The sequence below is a fragment of the Lycorma delicatula genome, chromosome 8 (genome assembly GCF_047948215.1).
Source record: "Lycorma delicatula isolate Av1 chromosome 8, ASM4794821v1, whole genome shotgun sequence".
Classification (NCBI taxonomy): domain Eukaryota; kingdom Metazoa; phylum Arthropoda; class Insecta; order Hemiptera; family Fulgoridae; genus Lycorma; species Lycorma delicatula.
The window spans coordinates 130,814,278-130,835,748 of record NC_134462.1 but is presented as its reverse complement, the minus strand read 5'-3'; the positions used below and the strand labels follow the sequence as shown (position 1 = coordinate 130,835,748).

Here is a 21,471-nt window from a genome sequence, read left to right as displayed (position 1 = left end):
GTCAAAGTCGACCACCATGTTGATATAACAAAAAATATGTGAAAAAATTTTCCAGGACCTTTTGCTTGAACATAATCGGCTAAGTTTTATTTCTTCATTGTCAGTAAGCCTTTACCTTGTTATCATTAGCCTTCCTAATAGCATAATAGTATTCATCTGCAACGTTATACAAATAAAACCATAGCGGTCGGTTCTATATCGATCTTTAACAACAACCCATCTCATACCGATAAGGGAAAAAATTATTTAAAAGAAAATGGTACAAAATACTGAAATAATAAAATGAAAAAAGATAAGTAAATAAAGAATTTATATAATCTCTACCCAGTACCATCTACCTTTAATAATTAAAAATAAATCGCAACATCAACCGATTGTGCATAAAACAATACATTTGTTTACAAAGGTAAACCATTTGGTATAGCGATTAACAAGTTTAACTTCTAGAATTGATAGTCTCAGATTAAGTTCCTCACAAAGGTCTGCAATTTTTTTATGAATTATTTCATCGATTTCACCTTCATTAAAATACACATTGTAGTTGAATAATACTACAATAAAATAAACAATCAGAGAAAAAATATTTTACATACCAAGAAACACAGAATTATCCGACTTATTACTTGATTAAAAAAACTGATTTATAAATCACTGAAAACTGGGCAATATTTACCAAGAGACTGAACGACTGTTTGTTTTTGAATCAAACATGAAGAAGACTGTTTAGGAAAATTCTACGGTTGAAATATATGGGTAAAATATTTTTTAATACAATTTTTAATGAAATGGTGGCAGGAGAGATGGTATCGATCAATGAAAGGCAGATGAACCTACAGATTGATCCTGACAGAGAAGGCAAAGATGGTTGTGCTGAAAATACAGGGAACTAGAATACGAGTTGACCCGGTTTCTTACCAGTCACAGATATTTCGAGGCATACTTGTGTACGCCGATACCGAGATCCTTCACAGATTGTGATTACTGTGGGAAGGAGGACACCAAAGAACATACAGTGTTTGTGTGCCATAAGTTTTTACAGCATAGAAAAGCATGGTAAAAAGAATTCGGCGTACTTACCTCACAGAACATCATTATGCTTTAGACCAAATGATCGTGGCATGCACTGTCCACAATCCTGGTTAAGATCATCTGAACCAAGTTGGCATCCAGGAGTAAACAGCCACCTCTGAGTGTCTCTTGCAAAGAGGTCAAAATGCAAGGCTTGAGGGCAGCAATGGAGGCGCGGAAGGAGACAAGACACATGGGGGTGCTGTGATTATTCCCATAAGGTGGGCCTGGCATCTCATATTATAGAGGGAATGGGGTTTTAGTGGGTAGGCCTGCAAGGGAGAGTCTCCACACTACTATAAGGTATGAGACCCTACATGGTGCCTGTAAAAGATTTCCCCTACACCAGCAAAAAAAATTAATATAATTTGAATCTACACCATTGTAAAATGTATAAAAGAATTTCTAAAAATATGCCCTTTTTATCGGCTAATAAACCTTTTTTTTATTTCCCTCACCCAATTTTGGTATTTTTCAATCAACATTTATCAAAATTCTTTTTCCAAGTATTACCTATTTCAGTCAAAATTATTTTTTTTTTAAATTGTTATCTTCGTTTTGATACGGTGAATAAGAAAATGCACACAATACTTAAAAAAGTAACAATTATTATGACAGTTATGATGTGGTATTTAAACGAAAAATTCTTTTAAAATAACTGCTGAAGAGGAAAAGGTGCTATAATATAATGTAGGGACTACATCACGCCTTTCTGCTCAAAACATTAATCATTTTCTTACTACATTTATTGTACATTTTCAGTTTCAAAATAAAATATCTCACATTTTTATCAGTAAAATCAATTAATTATCCACAACAATAATGATTACCTTTTTCATTATATAAATTTTCTTAACTAACTCAATAAAAGGAACAAGCCCAAAATTAAAAAAAAATTTAAATAACCATTCCTGACTGAAAGAATAATACTTGAAAAATGCCTCATAATTAGAGAGAAGTTGGTCCAAAAATACCCAAATCTGACAAGGGCAGCAAAAAAATATTAGTTGTACAGTTGATGGCGCACATTTACAATTTTAGACATTTTTTTATGTATTTTATATGACTGTAGTTCATGTTAGTAGTAAAGGAAAGGGAAAGCTATTTTATCTAAAGATAATCTTTGCTTTTTTTTAAGAAAAATTTCACTAATGAAATTAAATTATTTATAAAACAGATAATGTATAAAATAGTCTTATCTGCAATTTTTTATCTTTATTAAAAAATGAGAACTAACAAAGATACAGTGCGACTAGTCTAATAAAAGTACTCAAATTAGCAGCAAAAGCTGGGCTTTTTTTCATCGTTTTTGAAACAATGATCCATTTTACAATGCTCAAAATATTTGACCATTGCAACAATTCTAGATACCTCTCTTTGTGTAAGGTGAAAACATATGTAACAAGTAAAAAACTCACAATACAGTCACAGCTAGATTACCTCCCCACTGATCTGCATCCTATCTACCAAGACAACGTTTTCAAGTGGAATAATGATACTTCACATGTATATTTAAAATTAATGCATAGTAGCACACAGAAGAAAGTAATTTAAATAAATATATAATAGAAGATTTTTATTTTTTATTTTCAGATTTACAAGAGAAGTATACAACTACACTGTTCACTTAATGATTATTTCTTAAAGACAATATCCTATATGTGATGCTATCAACATTCTGCGGATGATAACCATTCATAAGTACATACCCTTTCATTCATGAATGCAAATTCACTGTAACTCGCTGCGACATCTTGAAAGATATCGCTTCAACCACTTAAAGAATCCTAACCTTTCGTTCATTAATACTATGAAGTGATGGGGAGCATTTGAATTTTTAAAAACGTCCATAAAAAGTAAATCAAATGTCAAAAGATCTGGTGATGTCACGATTCTGGAATAGTGATCTGGTGATCACTATTCCAGAACACAATACAATTTCCAAAAAGATCTTATAGAAACCATTAACTGATATTCCATCCTAATGGTTCTAGCTCCATTTTTATTGAAACCGTAGAGCCTAACAGTTTCACAAGTATTGACAGATGAAAAGAGTAATCACGAAGGATCTTACTGTGCAGAACACTGTTAAATTTGAAGAATGAGGCTCTGACTCGCTTGACAGTTTGTGGCACTTGGATATAGACATGTTTCCTCGATACTGAACCTGTAGCTTCAAAATCTTCAACCCGTGTCTTCTGTGTGGCATCAGCTCCCAGAATGAGCTGATGAAACTGGATATTAAAATTAAAGTTGAAAACGATAATGAAAATCTTGTCGCACAGCTTCACAACAATACCATTACAATAAAATCCTTTTATAAATATAATACACTTTCAATTAATGCTCCATTGTAACTATACAACACCGAGTGGGGAAAAAAATGATATTAAAATAGATATACAGATTCAAATTACAGCTTTGCAATTCAAAATTACCTGTTAACTCATAAAATCATGTACCTTTACGACTTAGCAAAAGAGTAATTATTTTCTATAACCATTATTTATTTTGATATTATTATTCATTTTAAATTAAAAATAATAAAAATACTGTCATTATTTCATTTATATTTTGGGTTAATAGGGTTCACACAATATTTTTGAGAATATTTAACACAAAATGAAATGAACTTGATATTAATTACTTCTTTTTGTTTTTTGTCTTCAGTCATTTGACTGGTTTTATGCAGCTCTCCAACATTCCCTATCTAGTGGTAGTCGTTTCATTTCAGTATGTATACCCCATACATCCTACATCCCTAACAATTTGTTTTACATACTCCAAACGTTGCCTGCCTGCACAATTTTTCATTTTCCCTGTCCCTCCAATATTACAGCGACTCATCCAGGATGCCTTAATATGTGGCCTATAAGACTGTCTCTTCTTTTAACTATATTTTTCTAAATGTTTCTTTCTTCATCTATTTGCCGCAATACCTCTTCATTTGTCACTTTATACACCCATCTGATTTTCAACATTCTCCTATAGCACTGCATTTCAAAAGCTTCCAATCTTTTCTTCTCAGGTACTCCGATCGTCCAAGTTTCACTACCATATAAAGCTAAGCTCCAAACATATATTTTCAAAAATCTTTTCCTAATGTTTAAATTAATTTTTGATGTAAACAAATTACATTTCTGACTGAAGACTGATTTTGCCTGTGCTATTCGGCATTTTATATCACTCCTAATTTGTCCATCTTTAGTAATTCTACTTCCCAATTAACAAAATTCTTCTACCTCCATAATCTTTTTTTCCCCTATTTTTACATTCAGTGGTCCATCTTCTTTATTTCTACATTTCATTACTTTCGTTTTGTTCTCGTTTATTTTCATGCGGTAGTTCTCGCGTAGGACTCCATCCATGCCGCTCATTGTTCCTTCTAAATCCTTTTTACTCTCAGCTAGAATTACTATATCATCAGCAAATCGTAGCATCTTTTCAGCTTGTACTATTACTCCGGATCTAAATTGTTCTTTAACATCATTAACTGCTAGTTCTATGTAAAGATTAAAATGTAACGGGGATAGGGAACATCCTTATCGGACTCCTTTTCTTATTACGGCTTCTTTCTTATGTTTTTCAATTATTACTGTTGCTGTTTGGTTCCTGTAAATGTTAGAAATTGTTCTTCTATCTCTGTATTTGAACCCTAATTTTTTTTAAATGCTGAACATTTTATTCCAGTCTACGTTATCGAATGCCTTTTCTAGGTCTATAAACGCCAAGTATGTTGGTTTGTTTTCCTTTACTCTTCCTTCTACTATTAATCTGAGGCCTAAAATTGCTTCCCTTGTCCCTATACTTTTCCTGAAACCAAACTGATCTTCTCCTAACACTTTTTCCATTCTCCTCTCAATTCTTCTGTACACAATTCTAGTTATAATTTTTTACGCAGAACTAATTAAGCTAATTGTTCTGTATTCTTCACATTTATCTGCTCCTGCTTTTTTTGGTATCATGACTATAACACTCTTTTTGAAGTCTGACTGAACTTCCCTTTTTTTATAAATATTACACGCCAGTTTCTTTGTATAATCTATCAATCGCTTCCTCACCTGCACTGTGCAGTAAGTCTATTCCAGGAGCCTTTCTGCCATTAAAATCTTTTAATGCTCTCTTAAATTCAGATCTCAGTAAAGTTTCTCCTCTTTCACCCTCTTCGACTTCCTCTCTAACACCATTTTCTAATACATTTCCTCCGTATAACTCTTCAATATATTTCACCCACCTATCGACTTTGCCTTTCATATTATATATCGGTGTACCACCTTTGTTTATAACATTATTAAATTTTAATTTATGTACCACAAAATTTTCCTTAACTTTCCTGTATGCTCAGTGTATTTTACCAATGTTCATTCTCTTTCCACTTTTCTTTTATCCACTCTTCTTTCGCTAGTTTGCACTTCCTGTTTATTGTATTTCTTAACTGTCGATAGTTCTTTTTACTTTCTTCGTCACTAGTATTCTTATATTTTCTACGTTCATCCATCAGCTGCAATATATCGTCTGAAATCCAGGATTTTCTACCAGTTCTTTTTGTTCTGCCTAAGTTCACGTCTGCTGATTTAAGAATTTCCTTTTTAACATTCTCCCATTCTTCTTCTACATTTTCTACCTTATCTTTTTTTACTCAGACCTCTTGCGATGTCCTCCTCAAAAATCTTCTTTACCTCCTCTTTCTCAAGCTTCTCTAAATTCCACCGATTCATCTGATACCTTTCCTTCAGGTTTTTAAACCCCAATCTACATTTTATTAACACTAAATTATGGTCGCTATCAATGTCTGCTACAGAGTAAGTTTTGCAGAGACGAGTTGATTTCTAAATCTTTGCTTAACCATGATATAATCTATCTGATACCTTGCAGTATCACCTGGCTTTTTCCATGTGCATATTTCTTCTATTATGATTTTTAAACTGCGTGTTGGCAATTACTAAATTATACTTTGTGCAAAACTCTATAAGTGGGTCCCCTCTTTCATTCCGTTTGCCCAGCCCATATTCACCCACTATATTTCCTTCCTTGCCTTTTCCAATCTCCAACTATTATTAAATTTTCATCTCTCCTTTTATGTGTTTAATTGCTTCATCAATTTCTTCGTATACATACTACCTCATCATCATCATGGGCACTTGTAGGCATATAGACATTAACAATCGTTGTTGGTTTAGGTTTCGATTTTATCCTTATTACAATGATTCTATCGCTATGCGTTTTGAAATACCCTACTCTCTTCCCTATCTTCTTGTTCATTACGAAACCTACTCCTGCCTGCCCATTATTTGAGTTAATTATTCTAAAATCACCTGACCAAAAGTCATTTTCCTATTCCTACCGAACCTCGCTAATCCCTGCTACATCTAAATTTATCCTACCTATTTCCCTCTTTAAATTTTCCAACCTACCAACCTTTTTTAGACTTCTAACATTCCACGCTCTGACTCGTAGAATGTTATTTTTTAATTTTCTGGTGACCCCTTCCTTAGTAGTCCTCACTCGGAAATCCGAACAGGGGACTAGTTTACCTAAAGAATATTTTACCAAGGAAGGCGCCTCGCCTCCATCATTTTTAAATGAAAATGCAGAGAGCTAAATTTTCTTGGAAAAAGCAGTTATGTTTTCCATTGACCGGTCTCACACGCTCAATACGGTCTCACAAGAACCCTCACACGCTCAACGTTTTCGTCAGATTTTGAAGTTAAAGGTCTCCCTGAGCGAGGTTGATCTTCAACGTATTCTCGGCCTTCCAACAATGATTTGTGCCAGCGGAAAACTTGTGCTCTTGATAAGTAATGTTCCCCATAGGCCTGTGTGAGGTCACACTCACGGATTCCCCAAGTTTAACACAAAACTTGATCGCACAACGTCGCTCTAAATTCCGATGCTCCATTTTCGTAACGCACAACAAAAACACAGCTTCACTGATGGCGCTGTCAAAAATAATGTGTTGGCTGAACGGAGTTCAAACTCGTACTTAGCACGTGGAAGGGATGAACAAACCGGTCTACCACAGACCGGTAGACACAGCGTTACCAGATCGGTCGCAGTGTTACCAATCTCATTACTTTTCTCACACACTTCGTACCTACTCTTCGTCTGTATCTCTTCGTTCAATAATAATTTTGATCGTTTAAAAATATGCTTTGTTTATACTACTATATTTGTAAAATAGAAATAATAAAATTAAAGATGATGTAAAAACTAATATTAAATATTCATCTCTGATAGAATTATATTCATACTTAAACGATTACAGCAAAAGAAATGTCCAAGATAATTATGCAATCTTTAAACACGGTTCAATAAACGTCACAAAAATGAAAAAAGAAATAAAAGAAATCAAATAAAAATAGGTAACAACACGATACAAACCTATATTTTACATACTATAGTAAAAATGCTATTTCAAACAGTATATTTTTCTGGCACCGAAGTTTTCCGTCGGGGTGTAAAAAAAAAATCACGTAACGTATTTCAATTATAAGGAGCAGAGATTTTCTCTCAAATACAGTTGCACACCAAAAACGCTATTTTTTGCCGTCATTATTATTCATATTTATCAACCGTAAGAATGGCTGAGTGGTAGCGTCTTGGCCTTTCATCCGGAAGTCCCGGGTTCGAATCCCATTCAGGCGTGGCATTATTAAGCTACAAAATTTCCATTTCATATTCCCACGCACAAGCGTCGAGTTTATATGGTGAATTAAGTACCGTAAAAAATGCTACAGTATCATCAGAAGACGAGTTCGACGACATTATCGTAAACTCAGATACAATATAAATTAATCGACCGGGTTTGCTTTTGATAATAAAAAAGTCGTATTAGTATAATATCAAATCTCGCGTCGCTTCGGTGAGCTTATGTTAATATTTAATTCGGCAGCCTACAAAAATACATACAGTCTACTTACATACAGGAATATATGTTTATATTATAATGCCGAAAAAAAAAACTGTAAATAAATAAAAACTATTATAATGGTACTATATATATTTGGCTGAAATAAATTTACAAGTTAATAGAACGACTTATTTTAAATGATCGCATTCTTTACATTTAGTTTTGACTTCGATGAGTCATTAACAATAAGTAAGCGCATTACGTGATTTATGCGGAAGTTGTTATTTTGATCTCTACTGTCCGACAATCTTATTTCTAAATAACGAGTTTAATATTTACTTGTATCGAAACTATACTTAAACTATAAATAAATGTAATAATAGACTAAATATATAAAGAGCGATTACATTTTCATAATTAACTAAGAGAATATTAATTTTCTATAATGAAACGATACAAAATAAATAAATCATACTACGTATACATAACCTATGTTAGCGTTATATCCAAAACCGATTTTGCTGTACAGCAGAGCAATAACGCAAAAATGTAATGATTAAATTAATAAACTAACCAAAAATAATTAATCAAAAAAGAAAATAAATTTAATAACAAGAGATAAATATTAAAAATTAAAAAAAACGCGACTGCTGAAAAAAAAAACAGCTCTTTTTGTTCTAGTTTAATTCTACCGTAATTTTGTATTATACAAGCAAATACCCCGTTTGAATTTTGAAAATCGGACGATTGTTTGCAGAGATATTATAAGAATACCCTGTTGGACCTCTCAAGCCAGCAGCTCAGGGGCATCCCGTTTGTTACCGGTGATTGTGATGAACGGTCTAGCCTCGCACGAGGTGCTCGCATCACCTCATCACTCTAGCCTCACACGGGAAGCCCATAATTAAACAGAGAGCTTTATTAAACAAAAATTTTTTTTAAATTTATTTAATATTATTTTATTTAACGTATTTTTAATTGCATTATATTTTGTAATATTACTCATTCGATTGATTTGAATCATTCAGTTGAAACCCAGCTGACACAGTGGTAGAGGGGCTCACAGTTCATTAATTCAATTTATTAAAGTTTGTGCTACAACTGGCAAATCTCCAATACTATATACATATGAATATATACTAATTTTATTTATAAATTAGTATATATTCAGATTTATATAACCTATGACACTCCCGCTAACGTAAGGATTTCAACGCAGGGTCATACAACTAAATCGGCTCAGCCGTTGACCTGCTACGGTGAAACAAACATACACCCTAAATACATTACATTCCTTTTTGGGCAGCCGAGTAAAAATACACCTACTGCTAAAAAATCTAACTACAAACTAAAATAATACTGCAAAGCTTGTTACGAAGGACTTCCCACTCGACAGACTGCTACTTAGAGGAAAATTAAGTGGAATATAAAATAGTTAAGTATGAAAGTAAAAAAAAAAAAAAAAAAATTTTGAGGTAATCGAAATTACCTTCCCTTTCACAAAAATCGGTCAATCCAGCCTCAAGACATCAAGCAAAATGATAACTGACGAAAAAAACAAGAACAATTATGCTTATCTCCCTCGAATGAGATTTGCCCAAATACGAGGGTCAGTCAGCAAATAAAGACATATATTTTTAGTGAAGGAAACGCTTAATGCAGGCAACTGAAATTTTTGTAAATGTTAGTTGGCAACCTTGCAATAAGTGTTAGTCAGCTGTTCGATTAATATTTACATAAACATAACCTCTAAAGTCTTAGTTACGATGGCGTGTCAGCTCGAAGAAAGTACTTTTGAAGAACGGCGTTCAGTGATCCGATTTTTATTTTCAGAAAGTGTACAACCGTCAGAAATATTCTCTCGAACGAACAAACAATACGGCAGTAGCTGCATGAACCGTGCGAAGTTTTACGCGTGGGTGGAAAAGTTTAAAAGCGGCCGCAAACGTCTGACCGACGAGCACCGTTCCGGGTGTCCGATAACAATGCCAACCTCGGCGTTAGATTCTCGTATTGATTCGCTTATCCAAGAAGACCGACGACTTACAGTTAAACAAACTGCTGAAAAATGTCGAGTAAGTGTTAGCACAACTCATTCGATCATTCAAAACAAACTGAATTACCGTAAGACTTGTGCAAGTTGGGTTCCCGCAGAGCTTACCGTTTATCACAAAGGCGAGAGATTTCGCATTTGCACTGAACTCAAGATTCGTATCAATAACGAATGTGACGCACTTTCGACAGGATTTTAATCTGTAATGAAACTTGAATACATCATTTAGAGCCGGGATCCAAGCGTCAAAGGATACAGTGTAAACATCTTGAATTCCTTGTCCGTAAGAAATTCAAATCGCAACCGTCGACTGATAAGGTCATGTTAACTATCTTTTGGGAATGCCCGCGGTCCGATTTTCTGTGATTATCTGGAGGAGCAATACACTATCAACAGCCTATACTACTCAGCCACGATTGAGAACAAAGTCAAGTCCGCGTCGAAGAGGAAATATCCGGGATGGCAGAGGAAAGGCAACGCTCGACCTCATTCGGCACAACTGACGCTGGAAGCTATTGGCAAAGCGGGTAGGGAGCTACTACCTCATCCTCCTTACAGCCGTGACATTGCCCCTTCCGATTTTTATCTCTTTGGAAAGAAGCAAAGCTTCTTTCATCGGAGAAATCAAGAAAAAAGTAACTGCTTCGAGATCAAAGGAAAGAATCCTTCGCTGAGAGGATACGACTCGTAAAAAGATCCAGAGAAAGAAATTGTTGGGGATTACGTGGAAAAGTAGACAAAAAAATTGTATTTATTTAATAAACCATTTTTGTTATACACCTATTTGTCTGTTTAATTACCGAGTGACCCTCGTACATAACCAAAGCGACATTTTAATGTAATGGACTCATCTAATTAGTAAAAGTGGCTTTAGTCCATTTTCTTCATTTTTGTTGAAACAAGAAAAACTAGAAAAAAAAAAGGTTATTTGCTCCAACCCTTCGTATATATATGAATAAGACCAAACACCAGCGACAAATACCAGAGGTGAAAAGATTACCTACTCTTTTGAGTAAAATTTTAAGATACGAGAACCCGTGACTTACGAATGTTTCTCCTCGTCCTTTTCACCGAAATCGAATGGCTTAATGCTCAACATTAGAAAATGTATAATATCAAATTTCAACCGAACCGGCTGAAATCCCATCTTTAGAGATCAAGCAAAAGCACGTCATATTCCTTTCGGAATTTTTCAATGCTAATATTGTCCTTTTTTTGTCAAGATGGGTCATGAGACGTCTAAATTATAAATATAGCGGGGTATGCAAAACTTGACTCGATCGGCATACTTTCCCTTAAATAGTATATTGTATAACTACAGAGCCGGTAGAGTAAAAACATAAGTAATCTTAGTAAAATTTCTACTAAACACTATATAGTGTTTAGATAACCCCACATAAATATGAGAACACAGAAAACGGATGCGGTTAAGCGATGAAGCCACAATTTAGAAAGAAATTGAAAACTTCCTGCACTAGAATTAATTTACTACTGCAATTGCAAGAAAACACTTTTATAATTTCTTAATTTTTATTTTTCCGTCTAGATAGCACTATAGCAGAGCTCTAGAAGGGAAAGTATTGCAATCGCTCCAATTTCAGCATATGCGGTTTTCACCGGATCTTGACGATCTGATACCTAAGGAACTCAAAAAACCGAATGGAAATTTTCCGGATGTTAATGTTCGTATGTACCCGTACGGTCTCTAGATCACCTTATATCTACAGAACTACTGGACCGATTTTGGCAAACTTAGGCAATTACTTCTATAAGTGGAGAAATGATGCCTTCAAATTTTCTACTTAAAATGTCAAGGGGGTGAGGTTGTAGAACAAGGTCACCCTCATTATCTCAAGATTTCGCCTAATTAAGGTCACATTTTTCTTTGGCACATCTGTTAACGATTAAAAAATAACAATATTTGGAAAAAAAACTTTGGCAAAATCGCACCCACAGCAAAAAATGTTCCTAAACTACTGCTATAATGTGACGTCACATGTGAGCGATAAAATTAAATAATGAATAATATTTAAAGCGTAAAAAAGTAACTCGGTCTGGCTGGGCCTCGAACCGAGTCGAATCGATCGCCCGGTTCGACTCGGTACGTGGTGAGCTAAGTCGCTCGGCTACACCAGTGTGCCGACCGTACAAACGAAATTTGTTCTATCTAAGCTGTGAAATTAGTGAAATAGTTTAGTGCCGACCGTCGCCGTCGCCGCTAGTACAGCCGCACTCGCGCGAATTTAAATAAAATGACAAATATTTTAAATTAAGTTGTATGTGTATGTGTGTAAGCCCTGAATAAAAAAAGACAGGAAAATCGAATTACAACTGGCAATTGTAATCCTTTGTGTATTTTATAAACTATCGATTTTAGAATATCGTTTAATCGATTAGGGGACATAATAATTGGATATAAAAGAACTTTTAACTTGCAAAAAGAACAGAATTAATAAGCATATCGTATTGGATACACTATTTAGAGATAAAGTGTTCTAACTCGGCTATAACTTCCTCAAATAATAAATCATGTTTAATTTTGTCTTCTAAATCGTAGATACGTTCTGTCACTTGGGAACGCGGCTTTAACCGAGTGACGAGAAAGTCCTACAACTGTGTTGTCAGCTTTTTTAACAAATGTTAAATTATTTTTAGACCTAACTATTTTTAAGGTATCATATGCTATTTTTCCTTATATTCGATCCAGTACAAACTAGAATTTAACCATTGCTGTTTAATTCTTAAAAATAATAAAGAGACATCATTTCATTATTTTTCACAATATTAAATCTAAAAGACATATAAAAGTTATATCACTGAGAATAGAAGATGCATTACATTCCATAAGCCACGTGTGTTGCCTATCGCTAGATTCCGTTTTTTTTTTTATCGCTAGATTCCAGGAAAACCCACCGTGTAAAAGAATGTAATGCAGCTGCAGCCTTTGTCTCTTTATTTTAATTGTAATAATAATAATTATTTAGTATTACTTAAGATCTCTCCACGTACGGATATATTTTTTAATGTACTCGTTCGTTAAATTTTTAACGTCCTATTTTAGGTAATTAATTACATTATTAGCATATACGCCGGATGAATAATTGTACAATATTAATCGGGTAAATGCAATTATTTTTAAAATATTAATTGAAATAAATAAATGTTCCTTTTTTTAAAACGAGAACATCTTTGTGTTTTAATCATAACTTATATATATTATTAAAAAAAAAATTATAAAAATAAAAAAACCTTTCTCTTTGAAGATTTCTTCTTAGGTGCGACCTTTTCCGGTACGATAGGTAGGCCGATCGCTTCTCTTTCTTTATCTTGTTTCCACTGTAATTTAAGCACATCGAACAACTGTTGGGGAGATAATTTTTTTTAACATAACAGCTTTTAATATGAGAAACAATTTTATCGTCAATTTTTAGGCACAAAGGACACTTGTTAGAATTAAGTAAATGATCTAAATTAAATGTATCTTCCTGTGAAAACACTTGAGCGTTACTATCGACAACGGAAGCTTCTTTTCATTACCGTCATCATTATCGTTATCATTATTATATGTAACTAACTGCCTATCGACACTATCGCAATTTTTTTTCCTTTTTATAAAAAAAAACTTTGGTTTTACAACTACTACTATTTTTACTTTTAAATAAAACTGTTTCGTCAGTTTTTAATCGTTTTTTACGTGAAATTTTTCTGTCCTTAAAGAGTTCATCACTAGAATCCAGAGTTTCATTTTTATCCCGACTATTTACACTACCGCTATCACCATCGTCATCATCGCAGTCATCTTCACTGCCATTACCTTCAGTTTCATTTTCATCAACGATACGCGACGTCAATGGTAAATTATTATCACTTAAAACTGATAAACTGGATAATTTTATTTTATTAATTTTACTCATCTCGATGTTACTTATATAACAAAAATTTTAATATTTAAAATCAATCCATTTTTCTGTATTTCACGTTCATTCAGAAACCTAAAACAAAAGAAAATACAAAACATTATTTTAATTATTATTTAACAATAAATTTTTAACATTATAAAAATAATAAAATTTATTACATTATCGATAATTACACTTAGATAAAAAAAGCACAAGATTTCCAAATTATTAGAATAAATGGTAAATTATTTTATCTACAGCTGTATTATAGCGTTTGAATTACGCGGCTGGAACCTGTATCATAATGAGGATCATTATGAAATAGATTTTCATTATTATCACACGCAGTTCAACCTATTAAAGCCTACTTTTTTGAAACACTGACCAAAGAAGTATTGATTAATCTAATCTATAAGCTGTTTTTACTTTGATTTTAATCCGATTTAATAATTAGCAAGCAGAGGTTAATTTGAAAGTACACCGGTAGATAACTAAGTTTCTATATTACACTGTAATACGACAGATTCTGAGGAAGAAAATGTCTTCATTCACACCTATCGATATTAAAGAAAAGGCAGAACTATAAACCTACTGCCACAGAAATGCATTGTTTTTTGAAAAATTATAAAAAAAATATTCCGTAAACAATGTATTCTAGCACCGATTTAAAATCAATAGTCCCAATATATTCTCACCCGTAGAAAAAATGCAGTAACTCTCTACAACGACCGTTAATGCAACCTTGCAAGTTTACGGCACTCGCCAAGGCTCGTGTCCTTTCTTTTTCTGTTTAGTCTCGGAAACCACCGTAAGTTATTACTTCGGAGGATTAATGAAGATGATATGTACGAATATAAATGAAGTGTAGTCTTGTACAGTCTCGGGTCGACCGTTCCTAACGTGTGTTGTTAATTGAAACCCAACAACCAAAGAACACCGGTATCCACGATCTAGTGTGCAAATCCGTGTAAAAGTTAACTGCTTTTACTGGGATTTGTACCTTAGAACTCTCGATTTCGAATCGTTTCCAACCTCGTGTTCTACCGTTCTTCGCACGGCACGCTTGCATTAATGATTATCATTATAGGCACTTTGCAAACATACTTTGCATTGTGAATACGTCATCACCATTTTTTATTTACTGGTTTTTAATTTTTAAACGATTTCAGTAAAAGAAGGATATTCTCAATTAGATTTTTTTTACGTACGTTAAGTTTTACCCTTTACCGGATTGACGGATAGAGATGTTTTATAGAGCAAGTTCATCTGATAATCCAATTTGTACGTGTTCCCGGTACAATTAACATGAAAAATTTTATTAAAACATCAATGGTTTGTTTTTTTTTTTTGTCTTCAGTCCTTTGACTGGTTTGATGCAGCTCTCCAAGATTCCCTATCTAGTGCTAGTCGTTTCATTTCAGTATACCCTCTACATCCTACATCCCTAACAATTTGTTTTACATATTCCAAACGTGGCCTGCCTACACAATTTTTCCCTTCTACCTGTCCTTCCAAAATTAAAGCTACTATTCCAGGATGCCTTAGTATGTGGCCTATAAGTCTTGTCTCTTCTTTTAACTATATTTTTCAAAATGCTTCTTTCTTCATCTATTTGTCGCAATACCTCCTCATTTGTCACTTTATCCACCCATCTGATTTTTAACATTCTCCTATAGCACCGCATTTCAAAAGCTTCTAACCTTTTCTTCTCAGATACTCCGATTGTCCAAGTTTCACTTCCATATAAAGCGACACTCCAAACATACACTTTCAAAAATCTTTTCCTGACATTTAAATTAATTTTTGATGTAAACAACTTATATTTCTTACTGAAGGCTCGTTTAGCTTGTGCTATTCGGCATTTTATATCGCTCCTGCTTCGTCCATCTTTAGTAATTCTACTTCCCAAATAACAAAATTCTTCTACCTCCGTAATCTTTTCTCCTCCTATTTTCACATTCAGTGGTCCATCTTTGTTATTTCTACTACATTTCATTACTTTTGTTTTGTTCTTGTTTATTTTCACGCGATAGTTCTTGCGTAGGACTTCATCTATGCCGTTCATTGTTTCTTCTAAATCCTTTTTATTCTCGGCTAGAATTACTATATCATCAGCAAATCGTAGCATCTTTATCTTTTCACCTTGTACTGTTACTCCGAATCTAAATTGTTCTTTAACATCATTAACTGCTAGTTCAATGGTTTGAAGAGATATTTTTATAATCAATGCTTAGTATCGATTAAACATATTAATATTTAATCTGATACCGTACAGATATGCAATGTCCTTATCATTAAAAACTCAAGAAAATTTAGGGTAAAAAAAATAAATATTTGTTATAATAATACTCGTAATATTTATTATTCTTTTTATCCTAAACTAAGATCTTATATAAACTAAAAGCTCTTCATGTAGAGCTCTTTAGTAGCTCTAGATAAACAACTTCGTTTACAAGGTTTTTAGTTGTAAACTAAAATCGTTGTAAACGAGTAGACCGGTTTCGAACACGCGCCCAATTCACAACATTTTCACACTTTCACAAGCTACAGCTCCAAAACGGTAAGTCGTACAAGAAAATTGTTTAAATAAAAGTTGTGTTTTTTTTTTAGATTAACAACTTTTCCAAATGCAATACAGACGAAAACCAATTTTTTCCGGTGAAAAAACAGAAAAAACACGTTTTTACTACTTCACCACCTAGTATTTCAATTTCAAATTATACGGCATAACTTCAAGGACATTAATTGTAGAGGGATGTCCTCTACATTTTTTGTTTGAAAACTTTTTCAACGAGAAAAACGCATTTCAAAAACTTTTGAGTTTTTCAAAAATCTATGGGAGGAGGATGTTAAATATCTGGGGTTAAGCTTCCCTCATCACCCCTAACATATGGAAAAAAATTCAATCGGTAGGTAAGGATTTTCAAATAAAAATACAAATTGACTGTACTATAAATTACTGTATTGTTTTCTTGTATTTATTCATATTAATTGTTTTTTATACTCATTGAGGATTATCAATTGGATGATCCTATTTCGAGGAATAGTCTTGTCGTAAGACTTTTTATTACAATATCAGTAAGAAAACCGATTGTAAATAAACAAATTCAGCAAAAAAAAATCGTTACATATTCGTATTTTATATAAAAAATAAAAGTAAAATAATAATAAATATTTAAAATAAAAAAAAAAATAGATTTTTTTTTGCAATTGTATACAGACAATTTTGATGATAAAACGTCATCTGATCAAAAGATTCGACCGGCAGCCAAACTTTTTACAAAAAATTTTGATTTTTTTTCAATTATACGTTTAATAACGCATAATTTTTAAGATAGAAAAAATCATTCGATGAATGGAATTTGATTAATTCGGACCCAATTTTTTTTACTGGAACTTTCCATCTTTTTCGCAATCGAACTCTAAATAATGTATAATTATGCAATTAATATTTAAAAAAAGTATTTAAAAATATTTAAAAGCCAGTGATTCTTTGTATGCACTAAACTAATGGTCTCATATGCGTAGTATTTCATACACCGATCAGTCGCTTTGTATCGCCATAATGAAATTTAAAAAAGAGGAAAAACTGCCTCGGTCAAAAGAATGAAGGAGTCAATTTTATATAAAACGGTGTAATTTCAGGGGCTCGGTATACTGATGTTCAGTAAAATATTCGGTTTGCAACGAGGAAACCCCACCGCTTAGAATTCTTAGAAACCCCACGTCATAGAATTCTTATTAATTTCTAAAGTGGCCGTGTATCTTTCAAGAGTGACTTACGTAAAATATATTGACTTGTTCTAAATATCTTGTGGTAGCTAACAAACACCCTCTTGCATAAAAAAAATATGTTTTTACTCTTATTTTACGGTTTTTACTTTCCTAGATTCAGCTCTACCGTTACCGCAGAAGCGTAATAACTATGAAGGGAAAGTACATCTGCCAAAATTCTGTGTATCGACGTTTTCGTAAATGACGACGTTGCCGATAAAACCACCAAAGAAATCGTAGAAATATCCGGAAGATTTGTTTATACCAATTTTGGCCTACATGCTGATTATTATCACCGGACCGGCTCGACATAAATCATTTGAACACGCCATTCTATTGATTATATTTAACTTTAGATGAGATTTAAAAAAGGAGAGGTACTGTTTACGGTTTTGAATTTTTGACTTTTTGTATAGCCGTCGTACAAAATTGTGCTTTTAGTATAATGAATTTACTTACCAAATTATTTAAAATTCATTATACATATATATATATATGGTTAGACTAATTTTTTTTAAATAGTGGAGGACATGATATGACTTCCAGTTTTACTTCCTTCTACTAAGTAATGGAAGTACTGTGATCGCGAAAAATTTCGGTTTTCAGATTTTAACGGAAATATCCATTTTGACCATCCCTGAATCCATTTTGATTAGTTTCGGCGTGACGTTTGTACGTGCGTACATTTCGCATAACTCAAAAACGATTAGCCGTATGATGTGGAAATTTTGGATTTAGGACTGTTGTAACATCTAGCTGTGTACCTCCCCTTTTGATTACAATCGACTAAACCTAAAGTGTCCAAAATCCTTCAAAATTTGGAATTTGGACTTTTTCTTAACTGCAGAAATAAGCTCTCATTGAGGGCTTTTCAACGATATATCATACGGGTACTTAGTTTCATCGGTTCCAGAGTTATAGATAAATAAAAGTTTAATTAATGAAATATTTGGATCTTACGAAGGAAGGCACATCGGTTCGAATCGGACTTCAATCTCCTTTTCTTTTTTAATTTTTTTGTTTAATTTAAATAAATTGATTTATTAATCATTATTAACCCGAGATTTAAAAAATGTTTTACAATAAATAACTATTCAATCATAACAATAAACAAAAATATATATAAAAAACTGAAGCTATTAGTGAAATAAAATTTTATGTAGTTTTAAAAATGTGTATAAGTAATTTAATAGGCGCTATTATATACGTGTATATGCAACAGATTTGGTGAAAAATCTGATTTAATATTAATTAAAAATTATAATTTAGAATCGTATTAATTTTGGATTTGCTAGTTTAATTTCTGTTTGATTTTATTTAATTATTGGGTATTTCTGTTTAATTTTATCTACGTTAAAGTTAATTACAGAGCGACTGAAAAACAGACCCTAACAATAAAAACATATACACTGAGGCATACGCGCCCGATCTTTAATAAATTGCAAAAATTCTGATCTTTTAGTTCATTACTCCTCTGATATTGTCAGACAATATTCTCCCTAAGTCAGAGTTGATCATCATTTGGTTCATTTGTTTTTTGTTGCCGATCATTTAATCGCTCTTTGGTTTGATATAATTCTTCTGTCTTAATTTGTGTACACGTTCTCTAGTTTTCAAATTTTCTCTCTATATTCGTCATGTTCTCATAATCTTTGTATTCTTTCCTTGGTCTTAACTTTTTCTTCCTCTTTATATTTATCATCTTTTCTTTATGTTTTTATTCTTTCTTTGTTTGCAACATTTTCTTCCTTTTTTAATTTATATATATTGATTTATTAATAATTATTAACCTGTGATTGTAAAAAAAACTTTTTACAATAAATAATAATTCAATAATAACTATAAAAAATTATATATATGTCAGAAGTTATTAGGGAAATCAAATTTTATGTACTTTTAAAAATGTGTATATGTAATTTAATAGCCGCACAAGGAAGTCATGTAGTGACCACATCAGATTTTTATATAAAAGGAATATACAAATAAATATATTCTGTATATATTTATTATATACACAGCGATACGTATTTATGGAAACAGCTTTATACTGTATATCTGGAGAGGTATTTAAAAGTTGAATGAAACTTTTAAGAAAACTTTGAAATTTTTTCAAGTAGTTAGCAGGAAACATGACTTCCATTTACATTTTTACAATTAAAACAACGGTGAAACCCGTTTTTCTAATAACGCCTTCGTTATCGAGTTATAAGCATTCAAAGTTGCAGCGGCGGAAAAATCGTGTTAACATTAAAACGAAGTAAAATACACTGCATGAACGATTTTAGTGCATTTTACATTCATAATGCGAACGATAACGAACTTTAAACAGCGCTATAATGTTGAAAATAATAAACAATAACTAATAATTAACGACACAAAAACAAATTAAACGCCTATACAACTGATATTATTTTATAGATAAAAATTAATATCAGCTGATATTTGTTACTTTATCGGCTGTTAATTTACAATGTAGTTTGTATTACGTTGAAACAATCCGACTTATTAACTCGTCATTTCACCTTTTTACTTCAACGTACCTGTAATGGTAAAATTCAACAGCGCTAGTAAAGATTAAACTGTAGGCGTAGCGGTTGAAATTTGTTTTTTGGTGAAAGTTTTTATTATTAATTTCCTCGTTCATTTATTTAGTTTTATCAAATATTAAATCTTAACAATGCCTTCTTTAATTGAAACCGAAAGAATAACTCTGTTGACGTACGGGTACAATGACACAGTTCGGCCTTAACAAGAGGTATGCGATTTATTTAATAGATTTCCATACAGAGAACCAATAAATAAATCGAAAGTACAGCGATTTGAAGAAAACGGTACTATTATAAAGAATTTTTTTGGGATTTTGACTCGAGAATATGAAACGCGGATGAAAACCGGATATTTCAGATTAAAAGATTAAATATTTATTTTACATCGCATAGTTTATTCGGAAACAGAAAAAACCTTCGACACGATCACCTTTAAGGCAATCACGATATGTACGTCTTCATCCTACGATAAACATTATATAATCAGTACGATGTACAGATTGTCTTCCACCGACAGTCATCAGTTATGATCTGCAGCTACCGCAAAGCCCGACCGCAAAAGAAGTATATAATAATATACCTCGAATATAATACACTAAATTAAAAAAAATACGAGAAATTTTTCCGATTTTTTAATAATAATTGTTATAAATATGAAAAACTGAGGAAATATTATTTCCTGACGTATTCGAATATAACGTCCAAAGACAAATATTATATAGGCTTTTTAAGTATTTTATTTAATCTACAACAACCGTAAATTAACATTGCTAGTTCGATAAAAGATGATTGATCATCTTTATAAATACCGTTCACTATTAAAAAAAAAATTACGAATTGTTCAAATACGATTGAATATAAGTTTTTTCCGACATAATACGAGATAAAATAATGAAAGATTTTTCCGTTATATACAATAATTCATTCCATATAAACTTACTTATATCACAACTATTTTAAACAGATACCGCAAAATACCGACAGATTTATTTTATCGCGAATTAAAGGCAGTAATTAGACGTAAATTTACTTCGTTTAAATTAAATGATTATTAAGTTGCAAAATAACACGCGCACGCGAGCAATAGTGTTTCATAATTTATGATATTTAACAAATACTCGGAAAACGAATGACATTGAAAAGTTCGACAGATTCGATTAAAATCAACGTAAAAACAAATAAATCACGATTGATACATCAGTATAATAAAGTTATTTATTTCAGCTCTGTTTGTTTCAATCTAATAAACATTTCTTATCTAATAAATATTTCTTTTCTTTT

The 21,471-nt window shown here is 32.3% G+C and overlaps 1 protein-coding gene across 12 annotated transcripts in view; it reads right to left on the bottom strand.

The window, feature by feature from the left end:
- The window catches only part of LOC142328912 (disco-interacting protein 2 homolog B-A-like), a 164,667-nt gene that overhangs the window by 32,068 nt on the left and 111,128 nt on the right, over window positions 1-21,471 (bottom strand). For 8 of the 12 annotated variants that reach the window (XM_075373074.1, XM_075373072.1, XM_075373071.1 and 5 more), the window contains one exon: window positions 13,219-13,963. In XM_075373074.1, the coding sequence (XP_075229189.1) occupies window positions 13,559-13,885 (327 nt within the window). In that variant the 5' untranslated portion in view covers window positions 13,886-13,963 and the 3' untranslated portion in view covers window positions 13,219-13,558. Of the gene's footprint in view, window positions 1-13,218; window positions 13,966-21,471 lie in introns of those variants that run through there. The other 4 variants (XR_012757380.1, XM_075373079.1, XM_075373077.1 and 1 more) reach the window with 2 other exon arrangements.